Source organism: Salmo trutta, unplaced genomic scaffold (genome assembly GCF_901001165.1).
Source record: "Salmo trutta unplaced genomic scaffold, fSalTru1.1, whole genome shotgun sequence".
Classification (NCBI taxonomy): Eukaryota; Metazoa; Chordata; class Actinopteri; order Salmoniformes; family Salmonidae; genus Salmo; species Salmo trutta.
This window is the reverse complement of record NW_021822962.1, coordinates 2,589,119-2,609,118: the sequence shown is the minus strand read 5'-3', so window position 1 is coordinate 2,609,118 and position 20,000 is coordinate 2,589,119. Positions and strand designations below refer to the sequence as shown.

The window sequence follows — 20,000 nt, the reverse complement described above, 5'->3', positions numbered from 1 at the left end:
ATAGTAGAGGGGCTGTGTGTAACCTTGTTGTGTGTCTACAGGACAGTTGGTAGATTGTAGAGGGGCTGTGTGTAACCTTGTTGTGGTCTACAGGACAGTTGGTAGATTGTAGAGGGCGTGTGTAACCTTGTTTGGTGTCTACAGGACAGTTGGTAGATAGTAGAGGGGCTGTGTGTAACCTTGTGTGTCTACAGGACAGTTGGGAGATTGTAGAGGGACTGTGTGTAACCTTGTTGTGTGTCTACAGGACAGTTGGTAGATTGTAGAGGGGCTGTGTGTAACCTTGTTGTGTCTACAGGACAGTTGGTAGATTGTAGAGGGGCTGTGTGTAACCTTGTTGTGTGTTTACAGGACAGTTGGGAGATAGTAGAGGGGCTGTGTGTAACCTTGTTGTGTGTCTACAGGACAGTTGGTAGATTGTAGAGGGGCTGTGTGTAACCTTGTTGTGTGTTTATAGGACAGTTGGGAGATTGTAGAGGGACTGTGTGTAACCTTGTTGTGTGTCTACAGGACAGTTGGTAGATTGTAGAGGGGCTGTGTGTAACCTTGTTGTGTGTCTACAGGACAGTTGGTAGATTGTAGAGGGGCTGTGTGTAACCATGTTGTGTGTCTACAGGACAGTTGGTAGATTGTAGAGGGGCTGTGTGTAACCTTGTTGTGTGTTTACAGGACAGTTGGGAGATAGTAGAGGGGCTGTGTGTAACCTTGTTGTGTGTCTACAGGGACAGTTGGTAGATTGTTAGAGGGGCTGTGTGTAACCTTGTTGTGTGTTTATAGGGACAGTTGGTAGATTGTAGAGGGGCTGTGTGTAACCTTGGTTGTGTTGTTTACAGGACAGTTGGTAGATTGTAGAGGGGCTGTGTGTAACCTTGTTGTGTGTTTACAGGACAGTTGGTAGATAGTAGAGGGGCTTGTGTGTAACCTTGTGTGTGTCTACAGGACAGTTGGTAGATTGTAGAGGGGCTGTGTTGTAACCTTGTTGCTGGGTTTACAGGACAGTTGGTAGATTGTAGAGGGGCTGTGTGTACCTTGTTGTGTGTCTACAGGACAGTTGGGAGATTGTAGAGACTCTGTGTGTAACCTTGTTGTGTGTCTACAGGACAGTGGTAGATTGTAGAGGGGCTGTGTGTAACCTTGTTGTGTTGTTTACAGGACAGTTGGTAGATTGTAGAGGGGCTGTGTGTAACCTTGTTGTGTGTTTAGAGGACAGTTGGTAGATTGTAGAGGGGCTGTGTGTAACCTTGTTGTGTGTTTACAGGACAGTTGGTAGATTGTAGAGGGGCTGTGTGTAACCTGTTGTGTGTTTTACAGGACAGTTGGTAGATTGTAGAGGGGCTGTTGGTAACCTTGTTGTGTATCAACAGGACAGTTGGTAGATTGTAGAGGGGCTGTGTGTAACCTTGTTGTGTGTCTACAGGACAGTTGGTAGATTGTAGAGGGGCTGTGTGTAACCTTGTTGTGTGTCTACAGGACAGTTGGTAGATTGTAGAGGGCTGTGTGTAACCTTGTGTGTGTTTACAGGACAGTTGGGTAGATTTGTAGAGGGGGCTGTGTGTAAACCTTGTTGTGTGTGGTAACAGGACAGTTGGGAGATAGTAGAGGGGCTGTGTGTAACCTTGTTGTGTGTTTACAGGACAGTTGGTAGATTGTAGAGGGGCTGTGTGTAACCTTGTTGTGTGTTATAGGACAGTTGGGAGATTGTAGAGGGGCTGTGTGTAACCTTGTTGTGTGTCTACAGGACAGTTGGGAGATAGTAGAGGGGCTGTGTGTAACCTTGTGTGTGTTTACAGGACAGTTGGTAGATTGTAGAGGGCTGTGTGTAACCTTGTTGTGTGTTTATAGGACAGATTGGAGATTGTAGAGGGGGCTTGTGTGTACCTTGTTGTGTGTCTACAGGACAGTTGGGAGATAGTAGCTTAGGGGCAGTTGTAGATTGTAGAGGGGCTGTGTGTAACCTTGTTGTGTGTCTACAGGACAGTTGGTAGATTGTAGAGGTGCTGTGTGTAACCTTGTTGTGTGTTTACAGGACAGTTGGTAGATTGTAGAGGGGCTGTGTGTAACCTTGTTGTGTTGTCTACAGGACAGTTGGTAGATTGTAGAGGGGCTGTGTGTACCCTTGTTGTGTGTCTTACAGGACAGTTGGGAGATTTTAGGTGTAGAGAGGGGCTGTGTGTAACCTTGTTGTGTGTCTACAGGACAGTTGGTAGATTGTAGAGGGGCTGTGTGTAACCTTGTTGTGTGTCTACAGGACAGTTGGGGATTGTAGAGGGGCTGTGTGTAACCTTGTTGTGTGTCTACAGGACAGTTGGTAGATTGTAGAGGGGCTGTGTGTAACCTTGTTGTGTGGTTTACAGGACAGTTGGTAGATTGTAGAGGGGCTGTGTGTAACCTTGTTGTGTGTTTATAGGACAGTTGGTAGATTGTAGAGGGGCTGTGTGTAACCTTGTTGTGTGTCTACAGGACAGTTGGTAGATTGTAGAGGGGCTGTGTGTAACCTTGTTGTGTGTTTACAGGACAGTTGGTAGATTGTAGAGGGGCTGTGTGTAACCTTGTTGTGTGTTTACAGGACAGTTGGGAGATTGTAGAGGGGCTGTGTGTAACCTTGTTGTGTGTTTACAGGACAGTTGGGAGATAGTAGAGGGGCTGTGTGTAACCTTGTTGTGTGTTTACAGGACAGTTGGTAGATTGTAGAGGGGCTGTGTGTAACCTTGTTGTGTGTTTACAGGACAGTTGGTAGATTGTAGAGGGGCTGTGTGTAACCTTGGTTTGTGTGTCTACAGGACAGTTGGTAGATTGTAGAGGGGCTGTGTGTAACCTTGTTGTGTGTCTACAGGACAGTTGGTAGATTGTAGAGGGGCTGTGTGTAACCTTGTTGTGTGTCTACAGGACAGTTGGGAGATTGTAGAGGGGTTGTGTGTAACCTTGGTGTGTGTTTACAGGACAGTTGGGAGATTGTAGAGGGGCTGTGTGTCTACAGGACAGTTGGGAGATTGTAGAGGGGCTGTGTGTAACCTTGTTGTGTGTCTCCAGGACAGTTGGTAGATTGTAGAGGGGCTGTGTGTAACCTTGTTGTGTGTTTACAGGACAGTTGGGAGATTGTAGAGGGGCTGTGTGTAACCTTGTTGTGTGTCTACAGGACAGTTGGGAGATTGTAGAGGGGCTGTGTGTAACCTTGTTGTGTGTTTACAGGACAGTTGGGAGATTGTAGAGGGGCTGCGTGGAGGACACAGTAATGTCCAGGAGCCCCAGAAGCAGGATGGATACATGCTGAAGAGGAGGAGAGTGGCCGATGAAGGGATGGCACCAAGGTAGGCTTCTCACCTCACCCACACACACACATACACACACACACACACACACACACACACACACACACACACACACACACACACACACACACACACACATACATACACACACATACACACACACTGTAGCATTTCACCGCCCTCTGATACAGGGGTAGTCATAATCACTCTCACCTCTGATACAGGGGTAGTCATCTCACCTCTGATACAGGGGTAAGTCATCTCACCTCTGATACGGGTAGTCCATCTCACCTCTGCTACAGGGTAGTCATCTCACCTCTGATACAAGATAGTCATCTCACCAAACAGCAGCACCCAGGGAAGGGGATTAACTTGTGGGGGATATTCCAGTTAAACAGTGGTGTCAGAGCACGTGATCAAATGAGTCCCTCCCCAACCCACATCATTTCCCAGCCTTGTCCCCCCCCCCATGACATCACTCCTTTGTGTTGTTAGCTAATGAATCACTTGATGAATGACATCCCCTTCCCTTGCCAGTAGCCAACATGTCCCAGGGGTCATTTTCTTTCACTACCCCCCTGTCTCTCTCCCTCTCTCTCTGTCTGTCTCCCTCTCTCTCTCTGTCTGTCTCTCTCCCTCTCCCTCTCTCTCTCTCTCCCTCTCCCCTCTCTCCCTTTCTCTCCCTCTCTCTCTCCCTCTCTCTCTCTCTCTCTCTCTCTGTCTCTCTATCTCTGTCTCTCTAAAAGGTTAGCTCTTTAAAGAGATGATATTGCTCCATTAGCTGATGACCTGCTGCCTGTAGTATCTACTCTATACCTGCATCCCAAATGCCCCCCCAGGGCTCTGTTCAAGGTTGTAGGGAATGGGTATAATTTAGAGATGGATACAAATGACCTCAGTAGAGATGGATACAGATGACCTCAGTAGAGATGGATACAGATGACCTCAGTAGAGATGGATACAAATGACCTCAATAGAGATGGATACAGTATGACCTCAGTAGAGATGGATACAAATGATCTCAGTAGAGATGGATACAGATGACCTCAGTAGAGATGGATACAGCTGATCTCAGTAGAGATGGATACAGAAGATTAATACAGATGGATACAGATGATCTCAGTAGAGATGGATACAGATGACCTCAGTAGTGATGGATACAGATGACCTCAGTAGAGATGGATACAGATGACCTCAGTAGAGATGGATACAAATGATCTCAGTAGAGATGGATACAGATGATCTCAGTAGAGATGGATACAGATGACCTCAGTACAGATGGATACAGATGACCTCAGTAGAGATGGATACAGATGAACCTCAGTAGAGATGGATACAGATGACCTCAGTAGAGATGGATACAGATGATCTCAGTAGAGATGGATACCGATGATCTCAGTAGAGATGGATACAGATGATCTCAGTAGAGATGGATACAGATGATCTCAGTAGAGATGGATACAGATGACCTCAGTACAGCTGGATACAGATGATCTCAGTAGAGATGGATACAGATGACCTCAGTAGAGATGGATACCGATGATCTCAGTAGAGATGGATACAGATGATCTCAGTAGAGATGGATACAGATGATCTCAGTAGAGATGGATACAGATGACCTCAGTACAGCTGGATACAGATGATCTCAGTACAGATGGATACAAACGATATAAGTGGAAAAAAGGGTTGCAAAAGGTTTATTCAGCTGTCCCTATAGGAGAACCCTTTTTGGGTCCAGGTAGAACTATTTTGGGGTCCATGTAGAACCCTCTGTGGAAAGGGTTCTTCTACATGGAACTCAAAAGGGTTCTTCCTGAACTAACATACACTGACATAAGGACTTAAAGCTTCTGAAACTGTTTTCATTATCGTATCAACAGTCCCATTTTAATGATATACGAGATGTGCATGGTGCCAGGCCGGCTTTCATAAACATAGAGTGTACGTCCCAAATAAACACCCCTTTTCCTAGTGCACTACATTTTTGAACAGAGTCTTATGGCCAAGCCCTGGCCAAAACTAGTGCTCTATAAAGAAGGGAGGGAAAGAGAGAAAGGGAGAGAGAGAGAGAGAGAGAGAGAGAGAGAGAGGGGAGGGAGAAAGAGAGAGGGGGAGAGGGAGGGAGAGAGGGGGAGAGGGAAGGAGAGAGGGGGAGAGAGAGAGGGAGAGAGAGAGAGAGATGGAGGGAGAGAGAGAGAGGGAGAGAGGAGAGAGAGAGGAGGGAGGAGTGAGAGAGAGGGAGAGAGTGAGAGAGAGAGGGAGTGAGAGAGAGGGAGTGAGAGAGAGAGAGAGAGAGAGAGAGGGAGAAATGTCTGAGAGTACAGATATTAATAAATGTATTAACAACACAGAGGGGGTGAATCCAGCAGGCTCCTCACAGAGAGGTTGAACCACTGCCCAGAGGATGACGTGTGTGTTGCTCATCCCTCGCTTGTCTTCTCTCTCTCTCCCGTTCTCTCTCAATCTCTCTCAATCTCTCTATCTCTTTCTCTCTCTCTCTATCTCGTTCTCTCTCTCTCTCTCCCTTTCTCTCTCTATCTCTTTCTCTCTCTCTCTCCCTTTCTCTCTCAATCTCTCCATCTCTGTCTCTATCTCTGTCTCTCTATCTCTTAATCTCTATCTCTTGTTTTTCTTTTATCTTCTACAGAGATACTTCTACTTGGACAAGGGCATCCTGAAGTATGCCAAGTGTGGTGCTGATGTGAGTACAAAGAGCTGCTGCCCCTCTGCCCCCATTCTGTCTGCTAGGACACTCATCAATCACACACAGCTATCACAGAAAGCACAACAGACTGACTATCTTTCCTACAGCATCTGAAATACATGTTTTTTGGGGGACCAATTGTTTATGGATTTTTAAAAAGGAACATAAAAAAATGTAAACACAAAAGAAAGGGTGGAGGCAACCAGTAATGTTATAGTACAAACTAAAGAAAACTAGAGTATGTGAGAAAGGATGTTACGGTAAGATCTCAGGTCCTGATATACTGCTGGGACTGGGTTGCCAGGTCCTGATATCCTGTGGGACTGGGTTGTCAGGTCCTGATATACTGCTGGGACTGGGTTGCCAGGTCCTGATATCCTGTGGGACTGGGTTGTCAGGTCCTGATATACTGATGGGACTGGGTTGCCAGGTCCTGATATCCTGTGGGACTGGGTTGTCAGGTCCTGATATACTGCTGGGACTGGGTTGTCAGGTCCTGATATACTGCTGGGACTGGGTTGCCAGGTCCTGATATCCTGTGGGACTGGGTTGTCAGGTCCTGATATACTGCTGGGACTGGGTTGCCAGGTCCTGATATCCTGTGGGACTGGGTTGTCAGGTCCTGATATACTGCTGGGACTGGGTTGCCAGGTCCTGATATCCTGTGGGACTGGGTTGTCAGGTCCTGATATACTGATGGGACTGGGTTGCCAGGTCCTGATATCCTGTGGGACTGGGTTGTCAGGTCCTGATATACTGCTGGGACTGGGTTGCCAGGTCCTGATATACTGCTGGGACTGGGTTGTCAGGTCCTGATATACTGCTGGGACTGGGTTGCCAGGTCCTGATATACTGCTGGGACTGGGTTGTCAGGTCCTGAGATACTTGCTGGGACTGGGTTGTCAGGTCCTGATATACTGCTGGGACTGGGTTGCCAGGTCCTGATATACTGCTGGGACTGGGTTGTCAGGTCCTGATATACTGCTGGGACTGGGTTGCCAGGTCCTGATATACTGCTGGGACTGGGTTGTCAGGTCCTGATATACTGCTGGGACTGGGTTGTCAGGTCCTGAGATACTGCTGGGACTGGGTTGTCAGGTCCTGATATACTGCTGGGACTGGGTTTGCCAGGTCCTGATATACTGCTGGGACTGGGTTGTCAGGTCCTGATATACTGCTGGGACTGGGTTGTCAGGTCCTGATATACTGCTGGGACTGGGTTGCCAGGTCCTGATATACTGCTGGGACTGGGTTGTCAGGTCCTGATATACTGCTGGACTGGGTTGTCAGGTCCTGATATACTGCTGGGACTGGGTGTCAGGTCCTGATATACTGCTGGGACTGGGGTTGTCAGGTCCTGATATACTGCTGTGACTGGGTTGTCAGGTCCCTGATACTGCTGGGACTGGGTTGCCAGGTCCTGATATACTGCTGGGACTGGGTTGTCAGGTCCTGAGATACTGCTGGGACTGGGTTGTCAGGTCCTGATATACTGCTGGGACTGGGTTGTCAGGTCCTGATATACTGCTGGGACTGGGTTGTCAGGTCCTGATATACTGCTGGGACTGGGTTGTCAGGTCCTGATATACTGCTGGGACTGGGTTGTCAGGTCCTGATATCCTGCGGGACTGGGTTGTCAGGTCCTGATATCCTGCTGGGACTGGGTTTTGTCAGGTCCTGAGATACTGCTGGGACTGGGCTTGTCAGGTCCTGATATACTGCTGGGACTGGGTTGTCAGGTCCTGAGATACTGCTGGGACTGGGTTGTCAGGTCCTGAGATACTGCTGGGACTGGGTTGCAGGTCCTGATATACTGCTGGGACTGGGTTGTCCAGGTCCTGAGATACTGCTGGGACTGGGTTGTCAGGTCCTGATATACTGCTGGGACTGGGTTGTCAGGTCCTGATATACTGCTGGGGACGGGTTGTCAGGTCCTGATATACTGCTGGGACTGGGTTGTCAGGTCCTGATATACTGCTGGGACTGGGTTGTCAGGTCCTGAGATACTGCTGGGACTGGGTTGTCAGGTCCTGAGATACTGCTGGGACTGGGTTGCCAGGTCCTGAGATACTGCTGGGACTGGGTTGTCAGGTCCTGAGATACTGCTGACTGGGTTGTCAGGTCCTGAGATACTGCTGGGACTGGGTTGTCAGGTCCTGAGATACTGCTGGGACTGGGTTGCCAGGTCCTGAGATACTGCTGGGACTGGGTTGTCAGGTCCTGAGATACTGCTGGGACTGGGTTGCCAGGTCCTGATATCCTGCTGGGACTGGGTTGTCAGGTCCTGAGATACTGCTGGGACTGGGTTGTCAGGTCCTGAGATACTGCTGGACTGGGTTGTCAGGTCCTGATATACTGCTGGGACTGGGTTGTCAGGTCCTGAGATACTGCTGGGACTGGGTTGTCAGGTCCTGATATACTGCTGGGACTGGGTTGTCAGGTCCTGAGATACTGCTGGACTGGGTTGTCAGGTCCTGATATACTGCTGGGACTGGGTTGCCAGGTCCTGATATACTGCTGGGACTGGGTTGTCAGGTCCTGATATACTGCTGGGACTGGGTTGCCAGGTCCGATATACTGCTGGGACTGGGTTTCAGGTCCTGATATACTGCTGGGACTGGGTTGCCAGGTCCTGATATACTGCTGGGACTGGGTTGTCAGGTCCTGAGATACTGCTGGGACTGGGTTGCAGGTCCTGATATACTGCTGGGACTGGGTTGTCAGGTCCTGAGATACTGCTGGGACTGGGTTGTCAGGTCCTGATATACTGCTGGGACTGGGTTGTCAGGTCCTGATATACTGCTGGGACTGGGTTGTCAGGTCCTGATATACTGCTGGGACTGGGTTGTCAGGTCCTGATATACTGCTGGGACTGGGTTGTCAGGTCCTGAGATACTGCTGGGACTGGGTTGTCAGGTCCTGAGATACTGCTGGGATGGGTTGCCAGGTCCTGAGATACTGCTGGGACTGGGTTGTCAGGTCCTGAGATACTGCTGGGACTGGGTTGTCAGGTCCTGAGATACTGCTGGGACTGGGTTGTCAGGTCCTGAGATACTGCTGGGACTGGGTTGCCAGGTCCTGAGATACTGCTGGGAACTGGGTGTCAGGTCCTGAGATACTGCTGGGACTGGGTTGCAGGTCCTGATATCTGCTGGGACTGGGTTGTCAGGTCCTGAGATACTGCTGGGACTGGGTTGTCAGGTCCTGAGAGTACTGCTGGGACTGGGTGTCAGGTCCTGATATACTGCTGGGACTGGGTGCAGGTCCTGAGATACTGCTGGGACTGGGTTGTCAGGTCCTGATATACTGCTGGGACTGGGTTGTCAGGTCCTGAGATACTGCTTGGACTGGGTTGTCAGGTCCTGATATACTGCTGGACTGGGTTGCCAGGTCCTGATATACTGCTGGACTGGGTTGTCAGGTCCTGATATACTGCTGGGACTGGGTTGCCAGGTCCAGATATACTGCTGGGACTGGGTTGTCAGGTCCTGATATACTGCTGGGACTGGGTTTGCCAGGTCCTGATATACTGCTGGGACTGGGCTTGTCAGGTCCTGAGATACTGCTGGGACTGGGTTGCCAGGTCCTGAGATACTGCTGGGACTGGGTTGTCAGGTCCTGATATACTGCTGGGGACTGGGTTGTCAGGTCCTGATATACTGCTGGGACTGGGTTGTCAGGTCCTGATATACTGCTGGGACTGGGTTGTCAGGTCCTGAGATACTGCTGGGACTGGGTTGTCAGGTCCTGATATACTGCTGGGACTGGGTTGTCAGGTCCTGATATACTGCTGGGACTGGGTTGTCAGGTCCTGATATACTGCTGGGACTGGGTTGTCAGGTCCTGATATACTGCTGGGACTGGGTTGTCAGGTCCTGAGATACTGCTGGGACTGGGTTGCCAGGGTCCTGATATACTGCTGGGACTGGGTTGTCAGGTCCTGAGATACTGCTGGGACTGGGTTGTCAGGTCCTGAGATACTGCTGGGACTGGGTTGCCAGGTCCTGATATACTGCTGGGACTGGGTTGTCAGGTCCTGAGATACTGCTGGGACTGGGTTGTCAGGTCCTGATATACTGCTGGGACTGGGTTGTCAGGTCCTGATATACTGCTGGGACTGGGTTGTCAGGTCCTGATATACTGCTGGGACTGGGTTGTCAGGTCCTGATATACTGCTGGGACTGGGTTGTCAGGTCCTGAGATACTGCTGGGACTGGGTTGTCAGGTCCTGAGATACTGCTGGGACTGGGTTGCCAGGTCCTGAGATACTGCTGGGACTGGGTTGTCAGGTCCTGAGATACTGCTGGGACTGGGTTGTCAGGTCCTGAGATACTGCTGGGACTGGGTTGTCAGGTCCTGAGATACTGCTGGGACTGGGTTGCCAGGTCCTGAGATACTGCTGGGACTGGGTTGTCAGGTCCTGAGATACTGCTGGGACTGGGTTGTCAGGTCCTGAGATACTGCTGGGACTGGGTGTCAGGTCCTGAGATACTGCTGGGACTGGGTTGTCAGGTCCTGAGATACTGCTTGGACTGGGTTGTCAGGTCCTGATATACTGCTGGGACTGGGTTGTCAGGTCCTGAGATACTGCTGGGACTGGGTTGTCAGGTCCTGATATACTGCTGGGACTGGGTTGTCAGGTCCTGAGATACTGCTTGGACTGGGTTGTCAGGTCCTGATATACTGCTGGGACTGGGTTGCCAGGTCCTGATATACTGCTGGGACTGGGTTGTCAGGTCCTGATATACTGCTGGGACTGGGTTGCCAGGTCCAGATATACTGCTGGGACTGGGTTGTCAGGTCCTGATATACTGCTGGGACTGGGTTGCCAGGTCCTGATATACTGCTGGGACTGGGTTGTCAGGTCCTGAGATACTGCTGGGACTGGGTTGCCAGGTCCTGAGATACTGCTGGGACTGGGTTGCCAGGTCCTGATATCCTGATGGGACTGGGTTGTCAGGTCCTGAGATACTGCTGGGACTGGGTTGTCAGGTCCTGAGATACTGCTTGGACTGGGTTGTCAGGTCCTGATATACTGCTGGGACTGGGTTGTCAGGTCCTGAGATACTGCTGGGACTGGGTTGTCAGGTCCTGATATACTGCTGGGACTGGGTTGTCAGGTCCTGAGATACTGCTTGGACTGGGTTGTCAGGTCCTGATATACTGCTGGGACTGGGTTGCCAGGTCCTGATATTGCTGGGACTGGGTTGTCAGGTCCTGATATACTGCTGGACTGGGTTGCCAGGTCCAGATATACTGCTGGGACTGGGTTGTCAGGTCCTGATATACTGCTGGGACTGGGTTGCCAGGTCCTGATATACTGCTGGGACTGGGTTGTCAGGTCCTGATATACTGCTGGGACTGGGTTGTCAGGTCCTGAGATACTGCTGGGACTGGGTTGTCAGGTCCTGATATACTGCTGGGACTGGGTTGTCAGGTCCTGAGATACTGCTGGGACTGGGTTGTCAGGTCCTGAGATACTGCTGGGACTGGGTTGTCAGGTCCTGAGATACTGCTGGGACTGGGTTGTCAGGTCCTGATATACTGCTGGGACTGGGTTGTCAGGTCCTGATATACTGCTGGGACTGGGTTGTCAGGTCCTGATATACTGCTGGGACTGGGTTGTCAGGTCCTGAGATACTGCTGGGACTGGGTTGTCAGGTCCTGATATACTGCTGGGACTGGGTTGTCAGGTCCTGAGATACTGCTGGGGTAACCAGGTCATGGTCATGTTTTACATTTTAGATATTTAGCAGAACCTATTATCCAGAGAGACTTACATGAGCGATTAGGGTTAAGTGCCTTGCTGAAGGGCACATCGGCAGATTCATCAATCCTCTTAACTGCTAGGCTACCTGCAGTGCTAGGCTACCTGCAGTGCTAGGCTACCTGCAGTGCTAGGCTTCCTGCAGTGCTAGACTACCTGCACTGCTAGGCTACCTGCCATGCTAAGCTACCTGCAGTGCTAGGCTACCTGCAGTGCTAGGCTACCTGCAGTGCTAGGCTACCTGCACTGCTAGGCTACCTGTAGTGCTAGGCTACCTACGGTGCTAGACTACCTGCAGTGCTAGGCTACCTGCCATGCTAAGCTACCTGCAGTGCTAGACTACCTGCAGTGCTAGGCTACCTGCCATGCTAAGCTACCTGCAGTGCTAGACTACCTGCAGTGCTAGGCTACCTGCCATGCTAAGCTACCTGCAGTGCTAGTCTACCTGCAGTGCTAGGCTACCTGCCATGCTAGTCTACCTGCAGTGCTAGGCTACCTGCCATGCTAGGCTACCTGCAGTGCTAGGCTACCTGCCGTCATGTGGGAGGCTTAATGCAGTTACAATAAATCAAATGTTCCCACATGTCAAAGTCATCCTGAATGTCAGTGTACAGGAAGAGTTAAGACCTGCCAGGACCATACTGAATAATAATGTCCCAATGTTGAACCGGTGTATCTGTACAGAGACATGCAGTCTTTCAGTGGTGCGTACCATACGACACCACTGTGTCCCAAATATCACCCTATTCCCTGCCCTGGTCAAAAGTAGTGCACTATATAGGGCAGGGCAACCCTCTTCCTGGAGATCTACTGTCCTGTAGGTTCTGTCCAACCCTAATTTAGCATATTTGATTCAGCTAGTTAAGGTCTTGTTGAGCAGCTAATTAGTAGAATCAGGTGTGTTAAATTAGGGTTGGACTGAAAACCCACTGGATGGTAGATCTCCAGGAAGAGGGTTGGGCAGCCCTGACATATGGAATACGGTGCCATATGGGATGCAGACTTCTGTCTCTTTTAGCAATATTGCTGCTATATGGTCAGCCATTCCTCAGACCTTCTTAAATGTTCCTGTCTTTCAGATTGAGAAGGGGAAGTTACACGGCTGTATTGACGTGGTTATTAATGTTCCTGTCTTTCAGATTGAGAAGGGGAAGTTACACGGCTGTATTGACGTGGTTATTAATGTTCCTGTCTTTCAGATTGAGAAGGGGAAGTTACACGGCTTGTATTGACGTGGTTATTAATGTTCCTGTCTTTCAGATTGAGAAGGGGAAGTTACACGGCTGTATTGACGTGGTTATTAATGTTCCTGTCTTTCAGATTGAGAAGGGGAAGTTACCACGGCTGTATTGACGTGGTTATTAATGTTCCTGTCTTTCAGATTGAGAGGGGAAGATACACGGCTGTATTGACGTGGTTATTAATGTTCCTGTCTTTCAGATTGAGAAGGGAAGATACACGGCTGTATTGACGTGGTTATTAATGTTCCTGTCTTTCAGATTGAGAAGGGGAAGTTACACGGCTGTATTGACGTGGTTATTAATGTTCCTGTCTTTCAGATGAGAAGGGGAAGTTACACGGCTGTATTGACGTGGTTATTAATGTTCCTGTCTTTCAGATTGAGAAGGGGAAGTTACACGGCTGTATTGACGTGGTTATTAATGTTCCTGTCTTTCAGATTGAGAAGGGGAAGATACACGGCTGTATTGACGTGGTTATTAATGTTCCTGTCTTTCAGATTGAGAAGGGGAAGATACACGGCTGTATTGACATGGTTATTAATGTTCCTGTCTTTCAGATTGAGAAGGGGAAGTTACACGGCTGTATTGACGTGGTTATTAATGTTCCTGTCTTTCAGATTGAGAAGGGGAAGATACACGGCTGTATTGACGTGGTTATTAATGTTCCTGTCTTTCAGATTGAGAAGGGGAAGTTACACGGCTGTATTGACGTGGTTATTAATGTTCCTGTCTTTCAGATTGAGAAGGGGAAGTTACACGGCTGTATTGACGTGGTTATTAATGTTCCTGTCTTTCAGATTGAGAAGGGGAAGATACACGGCTGTATTGACGTGGTTATTAATGTTCCTGTCTTTCAGATTGAGAAGGGGAAGATACACGGCTGTATTGACGTGGTTATTAATGTTCCTGTCTTTCAGATTGAGAAGGGGAAGATACACGGCTGTATTGACGTGGTTATTAATGTTCCTGTCTTTCAGATTGAGAAGGGGAAGTTACACGGCTGTATTGACATGGTTATTAATGTTCCTGTCTTTCAGATTGAGAAGGGGAAGTTACACGGCTGTATTGACATGGTTATTAATGTTTCTGTCTTTCAGATTGAGAAGGGGAAGTTACACGGCTGTATTGACGTGGTTATTAATGTTCCTGTCTTTCAGATTGAGAAGGGGAAGTTACACGGCTGTATTGACATGGTTATTAATGTTTCTGTCTTTCAGATTGAGAAGGGGAAGTTACACGGCTGTATTGACATGGTTATTAATGTTCCTGTCTTTCAGATTGAGAAGGGGAAGTTACACGGCTGTATTGACGTGGTTATTAATGTTCCTGTCTTTCAGATTGAGAAGGGGAAGTTACACGGCTGTATTGACGTGGTTATTAATGTTCCTGTCTTTCAGATTGAGAAGGGGAAGTTACACGGCTGTATTGACGTGGTTATTAATGTTCCTGTCTTTCAGATTGAGAAGGGGAAGTTACACGGCTGTATTGACGTGGTTATTAATGTTTCTGTCTTTCAGATTGAGAAGGGGAAGTTACACGGCTGTATTGACATGGTTATTAATGTTCCTGTCTTTCAGATTGAGAAGGGGAAGTTACACGGCTGTATTGACGTGGTTATTAATGTTCCTGTCTTTCAGATTGAGAAGGGGAAGTTACACGGCTGTATTGACATGGTTATTAATGTTCCTGTCTTTCAGATTGAGAAGGGGAAGTTACACGGCTGTATTGACGTGGTTATTAATGTTCCTGTCTTTCAGATTGAGAAGGGGAAGTTACACGGCTGTATTGACGTGGTTATTAATGTTCCTGTCTTTCAGATTGAGAAGGGGAAGTTACACGGCTGTATTGACGTGGTTATTAATGTTCCTGTCTTTCAGATTGAGAAGGGGAAGTTACACGGCTGTATTGACATGGTTATTAATGTTCCTGTCTTTCAGATTGAGAAGGGGAAGTTACACGGCTGTATTGACGTGGTTATTAATGTTCCTGTCTTTCAGATTGAGAAGGGGAAGTTACACGGCTGTATTGACGTGGTTATTAATGTTCCTGTCTTTCAGATTGAGAAGGGGAAGTTACACGGCTGTATTGACGTGGTTATTAATGTTCCTGTCTTTCAGATTGAGAAGGGGAAGTTACACGGCTGTATTGACGTGGTTATTAATGTTCCTGTCTTTCAGATTGAGAAGGGGAAGTTACACGGCTGTATTGACGTGGTTATTAATGTTCCTGTCTTTCAGATTGAGAAGGGGAAGTTACACGGCTGTATTGACGTGGTTATTAATGTTCCTGTCTTTCAGATTGAGAAGGGGAAGATACACGGCTGTATTGACGTGGTTATTAATGTTCCTGTCTTTCAGATTGAGAAGGGGAAGTTACACGGCTGTATTGACGTGGTTATTAATGTTCCTGTCTTTCAGATTGAGAAGGGGAAGTTACACGGCTGTATTGACGTGGTTATTAATGTTCCTGTCTTTCAGATTGAGAAGGGGGAAGTTACACGGCTGTATTGACGTGGTTATTAATGTTCCTGTCTTTCAGATTGAGAAGGGGAAGTTACACGGCTGTATTGACGTGGTTATTAATGTTCCTGTCTTTCAGATTGAGAAGGGGAAGTTACACGGCTGTATTGACGTGGTTATTAATGTTCCTGTCTTTCAGATTGAGAAGGGGAAGTTACACGGCTGTATTGACGTGGTTATTAATGTTCCTGTCTTTCAGATTGAGAAGGGGAAGATACACGGCTGTATTGACGTGGTTATTAATGTTCCTGTCTTTCAGATTGAGAAGGGGAAGTTACACGGCTGTATTGACGTGGTTATTAATGTTCCTGTCTTTCAGATTGAGAAGGGGAAGTTACACGGCTGTATTGACGTGGTTATTAATGTTCCTGTCTTTCAGATTGAGAAGGGGAAGTTACACGGCTGTATTGACATGGTTATTAATGTTCCTGTCTTTCAGATTGAGAAGGGGAAGATACACGGCTGTATTGACATGGTTATTAATGTTCCTGTCTTTCAGATTGAGAAGGGGAAGATACACGGCTGTATTGACGTGGTTATTAATGTTCCTGTCTTTCAGATTGAGAAGGGGAAGTTACACGGCTGTATTGACGTGGTTATTAATGTTCCTGTCTTTCAGATTGAGAAGGGGAAGATACACGGCTGTATTGGACGTGGTTATTAATGTTCCTGTCTTTCAGATTGAGAAGGGGAAGATACACGGCTGTATTGACGTGGTTATTAATGTTCCTGTCTTTCAGATTGAGAAGGGGAAGATACACGGCTGTATTGACGTGGTTATTAATGTTCCTGTCTTTCAGATTGAGAAGGGGAAGTTACACGGCTGTATTGACGTGGTTATTAATGTTCCTGTCTTTCAGATTGAGAAGGGGAAGATACACGGCTGTATTGACGTGGTTATTAATGTTCCTGTCTTTCAGATTGAGAAGGGGAAGTTACACGGCTGTATTGACGTGGTTATTAATGTTCCTGTCTTTCAGATTGAGAAGGGGAAGTTACACGGCTGTATTGACATGGTTATTAATGTTCCTGTCTTTCAGATTGAGAAGGGGAAGTTACACGGCTGTATTGACGTGGTTATTAATGTTCCTGTCTTTCAGATTGAGAAGGGGAAGATACACGGCTGTATTGACGTGGTTATTAATGTTCCTGTCTTTCAGATTGAGAAGGGGAAGTTACACGGCTGTATTGACGTGGTTATTAATGTTCCTGTCTTTCAGATTGAGAAGGGGAAGTTACACGGCTGTATTGACGTGGTTATTAATGTTCCTGTCTTTCAGATTGAGAAGGGGAAGATACACGGCTGTATTGACGTGGTTATTAATGTTCCTGTCTTTCAGATTGAGAAGGGGAAGATACACGGCTGTATTGACGTGGTTATTAATGTTCCTGTCTTTCAGATTGAGAAGGGGAAGTTACACGGCTGTATTGACGTGGTTATTAATGTACCTGTCTTTCAGATTGAGAAGGGGAAGATACACGGCTGTATTGACGTGGTTATTAATGTTCCTGTCTTTCAGATTGAGAAGGGGAAGTTACACGGCTGTATTGACGTGGTTATTAATGTTCCTGTCTTTCAGATTGAGAAGGGAAGATACACGGCTGTATTGACGTGGTTATTAATGTTCCTGTCTTTCAGATTGAGAAGGGGAAGATACACGGCTGTATTGACGTGGTTATTAATGTTCCTGTCTTTCAGATTGAGAAGGGGAAGATACACGGCTGTATTGACGTGGTTATTAATGTTCCTGTCTTTCAGATTGAGAAGGGGAAGTTACACGGCTGTATTGACGTGGTTATTAATGTTCCTGTCTTTCAGATTGAGAAGGGGAAGATACACGGCTGTATTGACGTGGTTATTAATGTTCCTGTCTTTCAGATTGAGAAGGGGAAGTTACACGGCTGTATTGACGTGGTTATTAATGTTCCTGTCTTTCAGATTGAGAAGGGGAAGTTACACGGCTGTATTGACATGGTTATTAATGTTCCTGTCTTTCAGATTGAGAAGGGGAAGTTACACGGCTGTATTGACGTGGTTATTAATGTTCCTGTCTTTCAGATTGAGAAGGGGAAGATACACGGCTGTATTGACGTGGTTATTAATGTTCCTGTCTTTCAGATTGAGAAGGGGAAGTTACACGGCTGTATTGACGTGGTTATTAATGTTCCTGTCTTTCAGATTGAGAAGGGGAAGTTACACGGCTGTATTGACGTGGTTATTAATGTTCCTGTCTTTCAGATTGAGAAGGGGAGATACACGGCTGTATTGACGTGGTTATTAATGTTCCTGTCTTTCAGATTGAGAAGGGGAAGATACACGGCTGTATTGACGTGGTTATTAATGTTCCTGTCTTTCAGATTGAGAAGGGGAAGTTACACGGCTGTATTGACGTGGTTATTAATGTACCTGTCTTTCAGATTGAGAAGGGGAAGATACACGGCTGTATTGACGTGGTTATTAATGTTCCTGTCTTTCAGATTGAGAAGGGGAAGTTACACGGCTGTATTGACGTGGTTATTAATGTTCCTGTCTTTCAGATTGAGAAGGGGAAGTTACACGGCTGTATTGACGTGGTTATTAATGTTCCTGTCTTTCAGATTGAGAAGGGGAAGTTACACGGCTGTATTGACGTGGGTCTCTCTGTCATGGCCATTAAGAAGTCAGCCCAGTGCATTGATCTGGATGCAGAGGAAAACATCTATCACCTGAAGGTATATGACTGACTGATGGAGTCATGAACAGCAGGCAGCAGCACCCTGCAGCTCCCAGGTTGGGGGATGACTGACTGATGGAGTCATGAACAGCAGGCAGCAGCACCCTGCAGCTCCCAGGTTGGGGGTGACTGACTGATGGAGTCATGAACAGCAGGCAGCAGCACCCTGCAGCTCCCAGGTTGGGGGATGACTGACTGATGGAGTCATGAACAGCAGGCAGCAGGACCCTGCAGCTCCCAGGTTGGGGGATGACTGACTGATGGAGTCATGAACAGCAGGCAGCAGGACCCTGCAGCTCCCAGTTTGGGGGATGACTGACTGATGGAGTCATGAACAGTAGGCAGCAGCAGCCTGCAGCTCCCAGGTTGGGGGATGACTGACTGATGGAGTCATGAACAGTAGGCAGCTAGCACCTCTGCAGCTCCCAGGTTGGGGGGATGACTGACTGATGGAGTCATGAACAGCAGGGCAGCAGCAGCCTGCAGCTCCCAGGTTGGGGGATGACTGACTGAGGGAGTTCTATGAACAGTAGGCAGCAGCCCCCTGCAGGCTCCCAGGTTGGGGGAATTGACTGACTGATGGAGTCATGAACGTAGGCAGCAGCAGCCTGCAGGCTCCAAGGTTGGGGGATGACTGACTGAGGAGTCATTGAACAGTAGCAGGCAGCAGCCCCTGCAGCTACCCAGGTTGGGGGATCGACTGACTGATGGAGTCATGAACAGCAGGCAGCAGCACCCTGCAAGCTCCCAGGTTGGGGGATGACTGGACTGATGGAGTCATGAACAGCAGGCAGCAGACCTGCAGCTCCCAGGTTGGGGGGAATGACTGACTGATGGAGTCATGAACAGCAGGCAGCAGGACCCTGCAGCTCCAGGTTGGAGATGACTGACTGATGGAGTCATGAACAGCAGGCAGCAGGCACCCTGCAGCTCCAGGTTGGGGGATGACTGACTGATGGAGTCATGACAGCAGGCAGCAGCACCCTGCAGCTCCCAGGTTGGGGGATGACTGACTGATGGAGTCATGAACAGCAGGCAGCAGCACCCTGCAGCTCCCAGGTTGGGGGATGACTGACTGATGGAGTCATGAACAGCAGGCAGCAGCACCCTGCAGCTCCCAGGTTGGGGGATGACTGACTGATGGAGTCATGAACAGCAGGCAGCAGCACCCTGCAGCTCCCAGGTTGGGGATGACTGACTGATGGAGTTATGAACAGCAGGCAGCAGCACCCTGCAGCTCCCAGGTTGGGGGTAGACTGACTGATGGAGTCATGAACAGCAGGCAGGAGGACCCTGCAGCTCCCAGGTTGGGGGATGACTGACTGATGGAGTCATGAACAGCAGGCAGCAGCACCCTGCAGCTCCCAGGTTGGGGAATGACTGACTGATGGAGTCATGAACAGCAGGCAGCAGCAGCCTGCAGCTCCTAGGTTGGGGGATGACTGACTGATGGAGTCATGAACAGTAGGCAGCAGCAGCCTGCAGCTCCCAGGTTGGGGGATCACTGACTGATGGAGTCATGAACAGCAGGCAGCAGCCCCCTGCAGCTCCTAGGTTGGGGGATGACTGATTGATGGAGTCATGAACAGTAGGCAGCAGCAGCCTGCAGCTCCCAGGTTGGGGGATGACTGACTGATGGAGTCATGAACAGCAGGCAGCAGCCCCCTGCAGCTCTCAGGTTGAGGGTGACTGACTGATGGAGTCATGAACAGCAGGCAGCAGCCCCCTGCAGCTCCCAGGTTGAGGGTGACTGACTGATGGAGTCATGAACAGCAGGCAGCAGGAC

The 20,000-nt window shown here is 48.6% G+C and overlaps 1 protein-coding gene and 1 long non-coding RNA gene across 2 annotated transcripts in view; both read left to right on the top strand.

Moving 5' to 3' along the window:
• Positions 1-3,272, top strand: part of LOC115187698 (uncharacterized) — an 11,853-nt gene extending 8,581 nt beyond the window's left edge. Inside the window, exon 2 of the long non-coding RNA XR_003876118.1 lies at positions 3,190-3,272. This is a non-coding gene — a long non-coding RNA (uncharacterized LOC115187698). The remainder of the gene's footprint in view (positions 1-3,189) is intronic.
• LOC115187648 (oxysterol-binding protein-related protein 3-like) overlaps positions 1-20,000 on the top strand; it is a 102,478-nt gene that overhangs the window by 81,825 nt on the left and 653 nt on the right. Inside the window, exons 4-5 of the mRNA XM_029746620.1 lie at positions 5,917-5,970; positions 18,099-18,212. Coding sequence (XP_029602480.1) covers positions 5,917-5,970; positions 18,099-18,212 — 168 coding nt within the window. The remainder of the gene's footprint in view (positions 1-5,916; positions 5,971-18,098; positions 18,213-20,000) is intronic.